Source organism: Oryza brachyantha, chromosome 6, assembly GCF_000231095.2.
Source record: "Oryza brachyantha chromosome 6, ObraRS2, whole genome shotgun sequence".
Lineage (NCBI taxonomy): Eukaryota > Viridiplantae > Streptophyta > Magnoliopsida > Poales > Poaceae > Oryza > Oryza brachyantha.
In genome coordinates this window covers 16,383,230-16,399,019 of record NC_023168.2, presented here as the reverse complement: position 1 = coordinate 16,399,019, position 15,790 = coordinate 16,383,230, and the positions used below count along the sequence as shown (strand labels likewise).

The following is a 15,790-nucleotide window of genomic DNA, read 5'->3' as shown; positions in this document are numbered from 1 at the left end:
CGATCCACCATTGTGCCAATCAATTTTTCACCGCACGAACTCCCTAGCCTCGCCGTCCTTGGTCCCCGCATGGTGGTGGTTTCTCAATTTGCCACACGACGAAAGAGAGAAGCTAGGGGCGGCAACAGAAAAGGAAGGAGTTAGTCATATAGATGGTCAACAATACAGCGATGAACTGGCGATTGGGGATTTTTTTAGAATGAGAAAGTGCTTTTGGACTTATTTATAATTATTTTTTTATTGAGGTGTTGCCTACATTATTTTGGATAATAGTTTAAATGAAATCAACTTAAGAGGTGAAGTGCAAAAAAAAAACAAGACTGAAATGGAAAGATTATGTGAGGGTCTGTTTAGGGCACAACTGCATTGGATTGATCCTAGCTTTGTGAGTGTCTTTATATACTTTTTGCTTAGTTGGAGCTTTAGTTTACTTGAGAAAATGCCACGCGTACATTGGTACAATCAAAGGTAACAACATGGATGGTAAGAACCTAACGTGAGCGCATGGCACACACGAAGTCAAATGTTAGGAGAGGAACGTTTTATCATAAAAAAATAATCGTATGTATAGCAACACTAAGTCTACTAGTTAGGGATACGATGAATGGTTCTGGAATCCGTTCACCCATAGCCCTTTCTACATTTCTACGTGACAGTCATTGATAGACTCAGGGCGCATTCGCAAGACACCGAAGGGCAAATATCTCACTCTTTCTTCGTGCACACACATCCCGAATTGCTAAATAATATATTTTTTACTTAAAAAATATGTAAAAGTTGTTTAAAAAAATCATATTAATTTATTTTTTAAATTTACAGTAGCTAATACTTAATTAATGATATGCTAATGACTCTTCTTGCCGTGCACTAATTAGACCCATTTGCACCCGCTGGTACGATCAAGCCCTCAATTCTAAGCACAGCGGTTAACAAAACCAGGCCCACCATTCAGAATTCACAAAAATAAAACTTAGGCTGCATTCAGTTTCTAAAAATTTTTAGAAGAGAGGTCACATTTATGTTGCTTTCTATGGCACGATATAAAACGAGTGGGGGTAGGTGATAAATTAAACAAGCATTGCCACACAATAGGAACAGCATGATGCCCTTTCGGTCCAAAACGATCGAGGCGATCACTAGGATATGCCATTTTGATGCCCATCTGCAGATCAATGTTCCACGCTGCAGTTACATTGAAAACCATATCCTCGGGCTCTCTTCTTCCAGCCCCATATGGCTTTTCTAAGCCATCCACTAGGCAAGTTGCTGCTTCTCAAATCTGTGTAATTTTTTTATATTATCTTCAAGAAATACGTGCCTACAGGCTACAGTGCAAAAAGAACAATATTATAGGCACATAATTTTATTAGAAATATTTTCATAGCATAAAATACTACTGCAGTTATTTGGACAGTACGAGGCTGGATCGTTACGGCATATTTAAAAAACAGAAAAATTATATATGTTTGTCAATCTAAAAGCCAAGTCTAAAAAATAAAATAATTATGGAAAAACACTAAACCAATTCTAAATTTAAGATTCTAAATTTAAATTTTAGTTTATAAATATAAATATAAGCGAAATACGAGTACAAGATAGTATCTGCGCGATTGTGTGAGACGGCCGAAAGAATAATGCGAGGAGGTTCTCACCATAGATTCGGGTCATTTTTGTTTTTTTTTTCTTTTGCCCTTTCCGCCATGAGAGCAAGTATAATAACAGACTAAGTGGAGAGGATAAAGAGGAGAAGCGGCCTACAAGCTTATAACCAGCTATGACACAAGAAACAAGAAACTCTATGAGAGAGATAAGTTGACCATGTATTAATTATAAACAGCTAAATACTACTCTCTCTTAGGGCTGGATAACGAGCCAGCTCGGCTCGGCTCAGCTCGGTCTGGCTCGTTAAGATAACGAGCTGGCTCGGCTCGGCTCGTTATCGTAACGAGCTAAAAACCTAGCTCGGCTCGGCTCGTTACAAAGCTCGAGCTGGCTCGTTAGGCTCGTGAGCCATGCATTGAAAGTGAATTTAAACAATTTTTTAATAGATTATACAAGCAAATTTTCAGTTCAAACATGAAAATCATATAAAATTGTATCTAAATATTAAAGTTTGAACCACATATCATATGATGAACCTATAAAGTGCTAAACACATGTATTTCGGGTGAAATCAATGAACGCCGGCTAATCGCGTGTCTTTGGTGTAGCTCGTTAGGCTCACGAGCTAGCTCGAGCTGGCTCGTTATCTCTAACGAGCTAAAATGCTAGCTCGGCTCGTTAGAAAAATGAAACGAGCCAAGCCGAGTTTATCACGAATCGAGCGAGCTAACGAGCCACGAGCTTTCCGTCCACCCTCCACCCCTACTCTCTCTGTTTCATAATGTAATATATTTTACTTTTTTGTTGCAATGTTTGATTATTTGTCTTATTCATTTATTTTGCTTTTGACTTACTTTATTATCAAAAGAACTTAAGCATGACTTGTCATTTTTTATATTTATATTAAATTTTTGAATAAGATGAATGGTCAAACGTTGCAACCAAAAAAGTCAAACATCTTACATTATGAAACAGAGATAGTATATGAGTAGGCTGAGAAAAGACTATAAGGATTCTTAGGGCATGCACTATGCAAGCCCCTCAATAGAAGGGGTTCTAGGTGCCACGTAGGATAGACCACTCTTTTTACAATGCAGGCCACTTGTGGTGGGAACCACTAAAATTTTACTTTTCAGTCTACCCCTTTTATATATACAGATATATGCACTTTAGCCCTTACAACATAAAAACTCAGTGCATTTACATCCTTCACATCCCTCCACCCACACCCGACGCCCATCCCCACCGACACCCATCTACTCCGGCATCGTTCTCCTCTCCTGCGTCGATCTCCTCTCCGGCGCCCATCTCCCCACCCACTCCGGCATCTGTGGCGGCCCTCCGCGTCCCTCTCGCCCCCTCCGTCATCCTCCACCCGCACCCCTCTCTCCTTCGTATCGATAGAGATCTAGCGACGACGGCGGCGGTGGTGCACTGTGTGGCGTGGGCGATGGCAGATCCAGCGTGTGGCACGAGTGGCGGCAGATCCACCGTGCGCTGGCAGCAGATGGATCCCGGCGGCGGCGCATGGAGACCGGCAGCGGTGGCCTGCTACGGCGCGTCGGGGACGGTGGTGGATCCCGGTCCAGGAGCTCAGCGCCGGCGGTGGATCTCGATGGGGCGGTGGGGTGAGCTCGACGTCGGCGGTGGCACGTCGAGGGCAGCGACGGATCCTGGCTCAGGAGCTCGGCACCGGCGATGGCGTATCGAGGGCGCGTCGGCGGCGGATCTCAATCAAGGGGAGCTCAGCATCAGCGATGGCACGTCGAGCTCAGTGCCGGTGGCAGATCTCGGTGGGGGGAGCTCGGCACCGGCGGTGGCGCGTCGGGGGCGACGCCGGTGGCGGATTTCGGTGGGGGAGCTCGGCAAAGCTACGCGACGAGGCATATCGGCCTGCGGTGCGGCTCCCTGCTTGGAGGCGAGCAACTCCCCGCGCGGCTCCATCCCAAGGATGCGGTACCCTCTGCAAGGTACGCATAGCTCCGCAGAGCACCGATCCTAGCTGAGCTGAAGTCGTGGCTCCTATGTGGCGAGCTGCTCGGCACGTAGGAGCACTGTACACGTCTTTATAGCTAACTTGCTGTCTATATTATTAGGCTTGCTCTTAGGTGGTGTTTAGATTGAGAAAATTTTTGGAAGAAGTGTCACGTCAAATGTTTGACCGGATATCGGAAGGGGTTTTTGGACACGAATGAAAAAATGAATTTCACGGCTAGCCTAGAAACCGCGAGACTAATCTTTTGAGCCTAATTAATTTGTTATTAGCACATGTTGGTAATGTAGCACTTATGGCTAATCATGGACTAATTAGGCTCAAAAGATACGTCTCAAGATTTCTTCCATAACTGTGCAATTAGTTTTTTGGTTCATCTATATTTAATGTTTTATTTAGGTGTCTAAAAATTCGATGTGATATTTTTGGAAAAAAAATTTAGGAGCTAAATAAGACCTTAGTTTGTACTCTACTGTAGTAGAGTGCGGTAGATATACCAGTAGGCGAGAGAGATTCAAGAAGCAGTTCAGACTAGAAGTTGTGGGTTTGAGGAGATGAGATGAGGACGGCCACTCCTGTTCTGTTCTTCACGTCGCGTCAGGAGAGTTACGGGAGAGATCGGCGAGGTGGCGACCTTTTTGCTGGGTGATCGTTTGTGGGGGAGATTTCGACTGGATTTGTCTTGCCGGGGGGTTTTCTATTGCTTTCCACCGGGATATATGATTGGATGGGCGGCGGACGGCTGGTTGGATTTGGACTAGCCAACCGCTTGCATTGTTCTTCTGTCTTTTCATCTTATAAGTTAACTAATCTTTGATATATCATTTTTAAACTGTTATTAAATTAAAATAAAAAACATAATAATTTTTGGAATAAAAGAAAAGGAGATGCATTTGTACAAAATTATGTTTTAAGATCCAATGTTTATTCCGTGTTATCCAATTAATTGTTTTCGAAAGTTCTTTTTTTTAAATTCGAAATTCGTAAGTCGTAGTTGCGACTTCTTAAACCTATATTTTTTATTCTTGTGTTTTTTAAAAATCCTATGTTTTAAATTATGAGTTTTAGATATGTTTTCTATACTTACTGTATTAGAATAAATTACATATTGATTTATTTTTATTACATATGTTTTCACTTTGGATCACCCTTAAACATGTATTTTTCATTGTACTAACACTTTTATTGACCAAAGTTTTACATTGGGCTAAGGCTAGAATCATATTTTCAATACCATATACAATTACCACCATTTGTATTTTCGACTAGTTTTCACAAATTGCACATACAACGTTACAATTATTATAGATCTGATCCTATTTCTTCTTGTGTCTAAAACTCAGTATTCACTGTTTGTACTAACACTAAGCTATGTACTCAATGCAATATATCTTTCTAAAAAATACTCTTAAATTTATATTTCTCTAATTTTATCTCTAGTACGAGGTCTGTGAATGCTCATATGTAGTAATGAAATCCCATTAGTCCGGTAGGATGTACTGTGACATGCTACATTTGTTGTTCTTTTGCTAAAGCATATATAGTTGCATGGTAAATTTTCAGGTCATTGTTATGTACTTGTAAGAGGCTAAGCATAGACAACAATTGGTACTATGACAATTACGAAACCCCGTAGTTTAAATGCTGCTAATTATACATGGTTTTAAGTGAAAGAGATAAGTGTTGTCTTGGGCCATTGTGGAGCTTTAGTCCATAAAGGTGACAAAGTGAAATTTACTCATTTACTTCGTAACCGATAAATTTGCCATTGTTGCATTTGGATCACCCTAATCGAACTATTTTATACACATAACCGACCTCAAACACATCGGCTTCAATAAATCAGGAAATGTGGTTTATATATTTGCCGGAGAGAACACTAAAGATGGCTAGAAAAGAAAGTTATATGATCCAAACCGCAACCGTGGGAGGTTTACACGCTCTAAAGTACAGCGGCAGGTTTAAAGATGGGATGATTGTTGGGCTTTTTCAGGGAAAAGCCAAACAATATATTTGCACACTAAAAATAATTTATGAATAAAAGTTGTATGTATGTGTTTTTAGCGAGCTACAAGTTAAGGTTAAAAAATAAACTATGATAAAAAAAATTCCAAAATTAACTCTAAATTCAATGTTAAAAAATTCAAATTTGGCTTATAAGTATAAGAAATAGACGAGGGTACGATCCAAATTGCAAATTAGATAATAAAAGAAAACTCCATGTACAATTAAATTTTTGTTGTAAAATCAATTACCTACAACACCAATGTTAGCGAAAAAGTGGTAATTATAACACGAATCAAACAATTGTTTTATGCCATAATACACACTTAATACTTTGTTCCGACGTAACTATAAAATAATACAAGTGTGCTAAAAGATAATTACGCTTTAAAAAAGACGCAAATATCACATCACAAGAATGGTCGTCAAATAACAAATTCAAAAGTGGGACGAAAGACCGCACATGACCATACGACCCCACGAGAATGCCTTTTTCACGCAGACCAAAAGTTTAATGAATGACCATGTGTACTTTTCCTCACACCCAGAGATAAAAATAATATCTCATGGTCATGTCAGGTGGACGGCATATCCGACCAACCAGGACATACACTTTTTCTCACTGATCACTAACACTTCATTCTTCTCAACTAACCCCAATATTTATTGGTCCACTTAGGTCTTCTCTAACATGATCACTTAATAATTCACACAATTCACACAACCACCCAGCTTTGCTTAAAATAACAAGGCATCCACGTAGCGTCACGTGGCACCACACACACAAGAACTCGTGAGAAACACACTAGTACTACTAGCTTTTTTTCTCTCAGGAATCCGATCCAATGCTTCTCAGACACATCACTGTTCCAGCATGCAAGGGTGGCTCACTCTGTAGAGCCACGTCAGCCACTTATAACTCAGATTAGTCACTTCAATATGACATCCTTACACGCAAAAAATAATCAAATTAATCACTTGGTCGAGTGCAAGGTTGGTGTAATCCTGACAGGATAAAATTTCGAGGTGGAGAGGTTAATACGATTTTTTTTTAATTTTACAGGTGGCAAAGAGAGAGAAGGAAGCGGGAGGGGCTTTTAAGTGTGAGACAGGGACGCGCAGAGGATCTGGGACTATATGCGGACGGATATTCCTCTCGCGGGCAAAGGATTATGCTGCGAATCTTCCATGGGTGCACTGATCATGGCGTGGAGTACCCCCTACTTGGCGAGGGATTTCTCGCGGATCCTCTGCGCCGTGCAGACCGTGTGTTCTCTGCTTTTGGCTCAATATATTGGCGTGCATGTTTTCTGAACTGTTAGTTAATATACTTTTTATAAAAATATTTTATATATAAATTTATTATCTCATATTATAGAGTATATTTTAATTTTATACTAGTTAATTTTATTATTTATACTATTAAATAGTTATAAAACAAATAATTTTTCATTTTTTATTCTTCATCAAGCATAAAAACATAACCGCTGTTGGAAGATTTTTTAAGTTTCAAGGAAGGTATATGCGTCGTCTCCCTGGTTAGGGGACCACGTGGGTCAAGGCAGTTATCTACGGACTACTACTTATATATTACTTATATATAAGTTCTGTAAAGCGTCGTCGCGTCGACGCTTCACAAGTTATACATCATGGACGGCTATTAAAACAAAGAGTAGTATTAAATATATTCCATGGAAGAACAGTAATATAAAAATGCAATTGGATATGTAATGAGTGATTTTCTATTGTAGTTGTGTTACAGGGTGAAAATATTATCACTAAACCTAACATACTTATGTAATGTCAAGGAGATTGGCTATTCTAATTTATCTATAAATTCATACAGTTACATACTCATAGCTCTAAAGCTCAATATATAAACATATTATATCATCACACACTTGTGAGTCTTAGAGGTGATTGTTTTGACTTTTTCATTGAAAAAGTCAAATGCCATATTTGCAAATGAAAAATAATTTATGAATAAAACTTATATATATATATATATATATATATATATATATATATATATATATATATATATATATTACTAGCCATCTAAAATACAAGGCTAAAAAATAAATTTGGTGAAAAAATCTGAAAATTAACTCCAAATTTAAGGTTGAAAATTCAAATTTTAGCTTATAGTTTAAATTACAGGTCATATAAGCAACAAGCATATCAAATCATCAGGAGTATAAATTATTACATTTTTCAGGTCAACATTTCATCATCCCATATTATCTCTACTTCATTTTAACATATATATGCATCCATCATTTATATAGTATTTAATCAATAATTAATTAATTATCCATGTATTCCATAACAAAACATGAAACATCGTCTAGTTAATGTAAGAAGTCGAGTTGTTCCAAGTGATACCAAGTATAATGCACTCGCGTATTCAACTAGTAACTCTTTTCTCGTGCGGCTGTGCCTAAACATGGATCTGATATAATGATATTTATAAATACAAGTATAGACCAACCAAAGTATATTCGGACCATGAGTAACTACTACGATTGGTTCAGTTCTCTGCGTGTACCTCATCAAACTGTAAGGACGCAGGATAATCAACTATAGGAATATTCTGCTGGATATCTCTACATGGATGCTATACTTAAACAATACTGCAAAAGAAAAAAAAAAGTTGACAAGTGGTTGAGCTCTTGAGGCTGCGTTTTTTTCGGCCTATCCGATTAAACTTATCTTAGTACTAAATGGTATATTTCGTACGAAAATTTTCTATATAAAAATTATTTTAAATGATCAAATAAATCTATTTTTTAAATTTTTAATAAATAGTACTTAATTAATCATATACTAATTATGTTTATCGTTTTCTGTGTGGCTAATCAGCCTATGCAACAGTCAGCTTCGAACGCATGACTCCGAGCTCCAACAGCCCGCTTTTACTATTTCTTTTTCAAAGATATATATATATATATATATATATATATATATATATATATGATATTTCATGTTATTAAAAAATGCGTAAATGTGCAAAAATATAAATCATGCTCAAGGTGCTTATAGTAATAGAATAAATAATAATTATATAAGGTTTTTAATAACACAACTTGTATCCAAAATCAATTGTGTCGAACATTAAAAATAGGAGTGAGTAATTTTTTAAGAGATCGCTAGGTACTAGCATCGTTAATGTATAGACCACTGTCCTGTAGTTTGCTAACCTATCTAGACAATTTGAGGAAATTCAATTATAGATGAGTATCAACCACATCTTTGATAGAGTGCTTAATTTGACTCTTTTATACCACTGCAGTTCAAGTGCTCAACGATAGCCAAAATACCGAACCAAGAAGAAGGATGCTCATTAATTATTTCAATGTTATACCATTTTTTTGCATTTTATGGACTGACATTTAAATTGGTTTTCTGAGGAACAAATATATATGGTATCGATTCCAGGGATGATCTGTGTAATCGAAATAGTCACTTTATGCAACATCCATTGATCATACGGAAGATAAATATACATGTTTATAATCGTGCTGTTTAATACTTCTTCCACATCCACAAAATATGTCCATCATACGAGTTCAAAAATCTTTCGCCATTTTAAATTATATAAAAGATGCGTCGATGATACAATTTTCATGGTTATAGCTCTAAGCTTTATTTTCTCACCGTTCATGTAATTGTTATAGCTCTTTGCAGTAATGTCATGAAACCATGTTGTTTTTATATAACTTTATTTATTCTTTTTTCCATGCTTAATAAAACACTATGATAATTAGTGGACTTTTTAAGCATCCATGTTTTTGTTCTAGTCCTTCGTAATGGCTTCATTATACTTGCTCTACTATTAGAATTAGATGCCTCATCCTATCTCTTATCAAAGAATTAAGTTCAACCCTACTTATCAAACCAAACTTAAAATCAATAGCCCAACCTATTCTATCCTGCTACTTATCCTTCGAACATAGTAGTAGGGACCACCGACTCGAAGTCAAATTCTTCTCATTAAAAAATATTAACAAATCGTCATATTTCAAACCATTTCTATATATTAATATATGTTAGTAGCGCCGACAAATAAAACCTTTTCTCCTCTACTCCGTAGGAGGACCAGAGAAAGACTGGACCACATTCCAGCCGTGTGAGCCCTCCTGTGTGCACCTACCAATTCTCTCCCTCCCGAAATTCCCACCTCTGCACAGAAAAGCGAAAGCGAACGGAGCAACACAAAATTATATCCTCCGCGCCCGCGAATATTCCTCTCGTCCGCTTCCTCTCCCCGCATATCCTCCTCCGCCTCCGCCTCCGCCTCCGCCTTCCCTTTCCCCTCTCCTCCGCCTATTTCACCACCACCCCGCCGCGACGATTCCACCTGCAAAGATCGGTTCTTGGCGACCCCAGTGCAGCAAAGGCGAGGGTTTTTTTTTTCTTTGCCCCCTTTTCTTGAGGAGTCGTGAGTTTGTGAGGTGCGAGGAGGAATTGTTATTGTTAGGGTTTAGGATGAAGTTTGGGAAGAGCCTGAGTAGTCAGATCGTGGAGACGCTGCCGGAGTGGCGGGACAAGTTCTTGTCGTACAAGGATCTCAAGAAGCGGCTCAAGCTGATTGGCGGTGGGGAGGAGAGGCAGGCGAAGCGGGCGCGCGTCGGCGGGGATGAGGAGGCGGCGGCGGCGGCGGCTTTCCCGGCGATGACGCCCGAGGAGGCGGACTTCGTGCGGCTGCTGGAGGCCGAGCTCGACAAGTTCAACTCCTTCTTCGTCGAGAAGGAGGAGGAGTACATCATCCGCCAGAAGGTGCGTGTTGGCTGATCTCCTCTCCCGCACGGCTCGCCATTAGTTTCGATCTTGAGTTTCTTGGGGGTTGGGCGTGGGGGTCTGATTGGGGGCCGCGTTGTGGAGCAGGAGCTGCAGGACAGGGTGGCGAGGGCGGCCGGGAGGGAGTCCAAGGATGAGCTGATGCGGGTGCGCAAGGAGATCGTCGACTTCCACGGCGAGATGGTGCTGCTCGAGAACTACAGCGCCCTCAACTACACCGGTGAGTGTCGGTCGCCGCACTCCCCCACCACCCGCCGCATCGCAACACCTGTAGTTTTCATGCGGCTTCCACTAATTAATATTGCAAGGGTTCGTTAGCTTGTTGCTTATGTTGTTGGCTATCTCTTCTTGGAATGTTTTGTGAAATTGGGAGCTAGTAAGACTGTAAGAGAAAGTGGGAAATTTTGCTTGCTATAGTAGTTTAGTCATGTTAAAAAAATGTGATTTAGCGCACATCACAAAGCCGGCAGGAGACATGGAAGGTTTCCGTCATGAAAGAGACGACTTCCTGTGGCTGTGGGCAGCTATGGTTTTGCCAACACTTGTGTCGCTGTCAAGGCAAGAAGAGTGATCCTTGTTTGCATTTCGGTCCGCGCATGATTTTGCTCTCTATTGATGAATGGATACTTTAGACTGGGCTCAGAAGTTAACCGTTGGCGTTGAATCTCAGGCTGTAATAATGTTTTCAACCAACCAAATGGCGCACTAAACCTTTTGTGCCAAATGAAGCTTTTACAGGGAATACTTGATTGATAATTGATTTGGTATCAGATATTATCTTCACAATGTTTTTCACTATAAATACAGCCTGATTCAGGATTAACATGATGAGGCACAGTATTGTGCGGTAGATTATCCTCAACCCTTCCTGTAGTATTGCGCTTTAGATTATCTGCTTCCTTGCCTGTCCACTGGCAGCACAAGTAGTGTGTATGCAAAGTAGCAATGTAGAATTGTACTGCTTTGCTATTTTTTGATTTGGCGTGTTGATATGCCTTAATGCTGAATAATTCATTTCCCCCTTTATCGGTGTTAGTGCCTTCTAATATCTGAAATTTTCTCTCCTAGCCTATGGGGTTACTGACAAATCATATAACTCAGTTAAATATATGTTTAATGTTGCTGTTGGCGGTTGGGACAAAATTTACTAAAAGCATCATTTCTATTATAAGCTCAAGTGTTTTTGAAATATTAATTTAATAAGCAGGATAGCATATGCCTCCCCTTGCCAAATCCAAAATTACAGTCACTCTGCATCATTTCAAAGATCGCGAGAAAGTTTCATAGACGCATTAAAAATAATGCACAAGTTGCAAAAAAAAGAAGGTGTAGTCATCTGCTGTAAGATAAACCAATTTGTTCTAAATTCCCATGCAGTATTCACACCTGAAATACCATAATAGATAAGTTTGCAATATAAACATAAATTATGTCAAGTACATTTATAGTTTTGATTTTTAGGATATGTGCAAAATTCATGTTTGGTAAATGGCGGCACATGCTTCATTGCTCAAATAATTTTCAGATGTTTAATCAGTTGATAAGTCTTCTGATTAAAGTCATGTCTAACAAAAAGAAAGTGCAATTTGTGCTACATTTGCGATCTGCATGCTACTTAATATTTGTAAATGCTCCAGCTATGAAAAATAAAAGAAATTTGTGTAGCTAATTTAACAGTCTTCATTAGTTGACTCCTAGCTGAGATGTGATTGATGTTGCTAGCTTTGCATGCTATGCGTCATCTGTTTCCTAGTGCTTCTTTAGTGGGCTACTTTTTAAAGTCAGTTTTTTGGCTGGCTTCGATGAACTTGAGGCTAATGAGTACCTTGGTTTGCTGTGTTGTTATGTGCTTGCGCACAATGGTTTCAGTGGACATGCTGTGAGCCTGTAATCCATGACCACTCTTATATCAGCATCTTGCTTTTTCTGTGTTTCCTTTACAAGATGCAAGTTGATGGCATCGCAGACCTATATGGCTATCAGTGGGCCAGGTTAACACTAATTTGGGGAGTCCGGCTTTCCGGATGTGGATACATTCTAAAGTTCGATAACTTGCTGATTGAAGATATCACACAAAATTTAAATTTACTGTTTATACCATGGCAAGCTTAGGATGTTTTGCTCAACCAGCACAACAGCATGCAAGTTGCATGCTTCTAATATGCCTAAACTGGAATGTGTCAATAACCATCATTTGTGTAACTGCATGATACATTTCTACTGCCGTTTTGCTCATATAGTGCTGGTCTATTTCACTTGCTTATGCGAATAAGAAACTATCATTAGTGTTGTACAACTGTATGAAACTTTCCTGGTTATCATTTGCGATATGAAATGTTATCCTGTCTCACCCAAATTGACTAGCATCACCTTTAGTGGTTTCCTTTACACATCACTACCATGCTAGCTTTCCAGATATGAAAAAAGTTTCTGGACCATACCCCATGAGAATTCAGGTGCATTGGCTAGGGATGTGACAAGTTGCAAATGGCTGTGATGCCTCAGATGGTATGTCACAGCTTGTAAGGATGTGCATATTTTGTGCCAATTGACCATATTTTCTGTATTTGCCAGTTTGTGCAGATATCGCCTACACTAACATATTTTGTCTGATTGAACTAGGACTATCCACATCCTTTGCCAATTGACCATATTTTTTGTAGTTAGTTTGTGCAGATATCACCTAAAATGTTTTGTCTAATTGAACTAGAAATACTAGTAATACCTTGAGTTTTTAGTTTAAGCTCCATGATTATCCTAGGTTACATAGAAGTAAAAAATCATTTATTTGTGTTTCTTCTCTTGAGGGAAAACTCTTTAGGAGAAGTGATATGGGAAGTGGACTAGATGTTGCTTGAAATTTGGAATATGTCAAACTCTTCTCCTTTGTTTTGGACGTTGCACACTACTAGTCATTACATTTTCACTAGTTGATATTTACTTTCCATGTTGCTGTTTACAGGATTAGTTAAGATTCTCAAGAAGTATGACAAGAGGACTGGGGCTCTGATCCGTCTGCCATTCATCCAGAAAGTGCTGCAGCAACCTTTCTTCACCACTGACCTCCTGTACAAGCTTGTGAAGGAGTGTGAGGCCATGCTGGACCAGCTCCTACCATCGAACGAACTGTCCGTATCAAGTGAAGACGGGAGAGGCGATAGCACCGGCGAGGACAAGCCTTTGAATCCCAGTTCATCCTTGGTTAACGGTGGCGCCATTCCAGAGTTAGATGAGATCGAGTACATGGAAAGCATGTATATGAAAGGCACAGTTGCAGCACTTAGGTCTCTGAAAGAGATCCGGAGCGGAAGCTCTACTGTCAGTGCGTTCTCCTTACCACCTCTCCAGGGCGACAGTTCGCCGGAGGAGCAGCAGGAGATGTGGAACAAGATTCCAGTGATTGAGCAAGCCGCCAAATGACATGAGCAACCTGCGATATACTGTTCATGTACACTGCATCATGACCTTGGTCTTGACATTTGCTGGAGATGGTGCCGGGGATCTCACTCTTTTGTCATATATTCTCAGTAATTTGTATGATTCCAGGATTCCTAACAGCTGTAAAATGGTGGACATGTTCAGCATAAATTGTGAAATCATAGGAAACCCATCATAACCACAGAACTGATGTTTTTGATTCACTATTGTGAGTTAAAAATCCTGAACTTCTTTGCTGATCTACATCCTCTCTAGTTTTTACTGGGCTCTCGGTACAGAATTGTTATGGATTACAGTATAACACAAAAGATATTGCTGAGTTTGACAGTTTCTATTTAGAGATGATTTTTTTGTTAAAATTTGTTCAACATCTTTGATGAGTCAGCATCATGTGTTCAACTAGAACAAACTTATTTGTTGCCTGGGAATCAAGTGATTGTGCAGTTTTACTGAAATTGTGATATTATGTTCTTTAAGGATAACATATTGTACCGACTAGAAATGAGTCTGCACTTTGCTCTAGTGCCACATAGCTAAGATAGGACTTCCATTTAGAATGTTTATTTTATTTATACTCTTAAGTAACTATTATAAAAATCGGACACTACTTTAATCTAGGTTATCTCAAACACTCGGTTGTGTTGAATCAAATTACCCGAAGTCATAGGAAACACCCATATCGTTTCGTGATGGTTCTGCCATTCACTTCTGTTTAGTTTGGGCATGCACCCTTTGCATTCGGCCCTATTAACCAAAACACGCTTTGCATTTGGCCCTATTAACCAAAGCAGCAAGAAAATGAGACCAAGTTTTGCATGTTTCATCGTACTTAGGTCGTCGAAAATGGTTACATGCGCGTGATATATATATATATATATATATAGCATTATAGCCTCCATATAAACTATGTAAGCTAACACTATGTATTTGTAGTCTACAACCTCCGTCCTAAAATAAACGAATTTCTGAGTTTTTGGATATTGGATAGAATTTTCAACCCTTCGTCTTATTTGAAAATTTTTTATGATTAATATTTTTATTGTTACTAAATAATAAAACATTAATAGTACTTTACATATGATTAATTTTTTTGATTTTTTAATAAATTTTTCAAATGGGACGGATGGTCAAACGCTAAATCTAGAAAACCTAGAAATTGTCTTTTTTTGGACAGAGTAGTAGGTGATAAGTGAGATGTTTTAAAACTTTTTTCATTCTAAATCATTGTCTTCATGTGAGGGAATAATGTAAAACTAGTTGAATTTTGTTAACATGAGATATTAGAGAAAAACTAATTAATCTAAATATTTATATACGACATATACAATGATACTATATCTTGAAAGCTAATGAACAAGTAGAGCAACATAAAAACCGTCGGTAACTTAACTTTAGTATGGCATAGAAACACGCTAAAAAGAGTTTGTTATAAACATCTTAATAAAGCATTACAATTTAATTATTATTTATGATACTATGAAAAACAATTAGCGAGCACATAGTCGATGATAATATGGATAAGCTAACCAATCTAAGATTTCTTATAATAATTTATTTTTTATATCATACAGTTATTTAGTCTTAAAATTGAAGAGTAAGTACCATGTAAATTATTGAAAAAGCTGAAATAATAGACATTACGATTGAATTATTACTTTTTTTTTATAACTGCAGTTAGTTAAATAGTTTAAAACTACTCAACCTTTCTTATTATAATAGTTTTGAGTTTTATATACTTATTTATTTCTAAGATTTTTTTGGTATCATCACCATATCAAAATATAATCGTTGGGTTTCAAATTTGTTTCAAAATACAATTAATCCATCTATTCTCTCAGATCTACTAATCACAAAATTTCTTATTTTAGTTTCATTGCCTATTTTTCCATCTCAACTAACCAAACTATTTCTCACCTCAAACTTAATGAGTACAAAATGCATATTTTGATATGA

The 15,790-nt window shown here is 38.3% G+C and overlaps 1 protein-coding gene across 1 annotated transcript; it reads left to right on the top strand.

Annotated features, from left to right (window-relative positions):
• Positions 1-9,842: 9,842 nt before the first annotated feature.
• LOC102713370 (SPX domain-containing protein 1) lies at positions 9,843-14,123 on the top strand. Its single transcript, XM_006656154.2, has 3 exons — positions 9,843-10,378; positions 10,487-10,619; positions 13,362-14,123. Exons 1-3 carry the CDS (start codon positions 10,088-10,090, stop codon positions 13,817-13,819), a joined length of 882 nt encoding a protein of 293 aa, XP_006656217.1. The 5' UTR covers positions 9,843-10,087; the 3' UTR covers positions 13,820-14,123.
• The last annotated feature ends 1,667 nt before the right edge of the window (positions 14,124-15,790 follow it).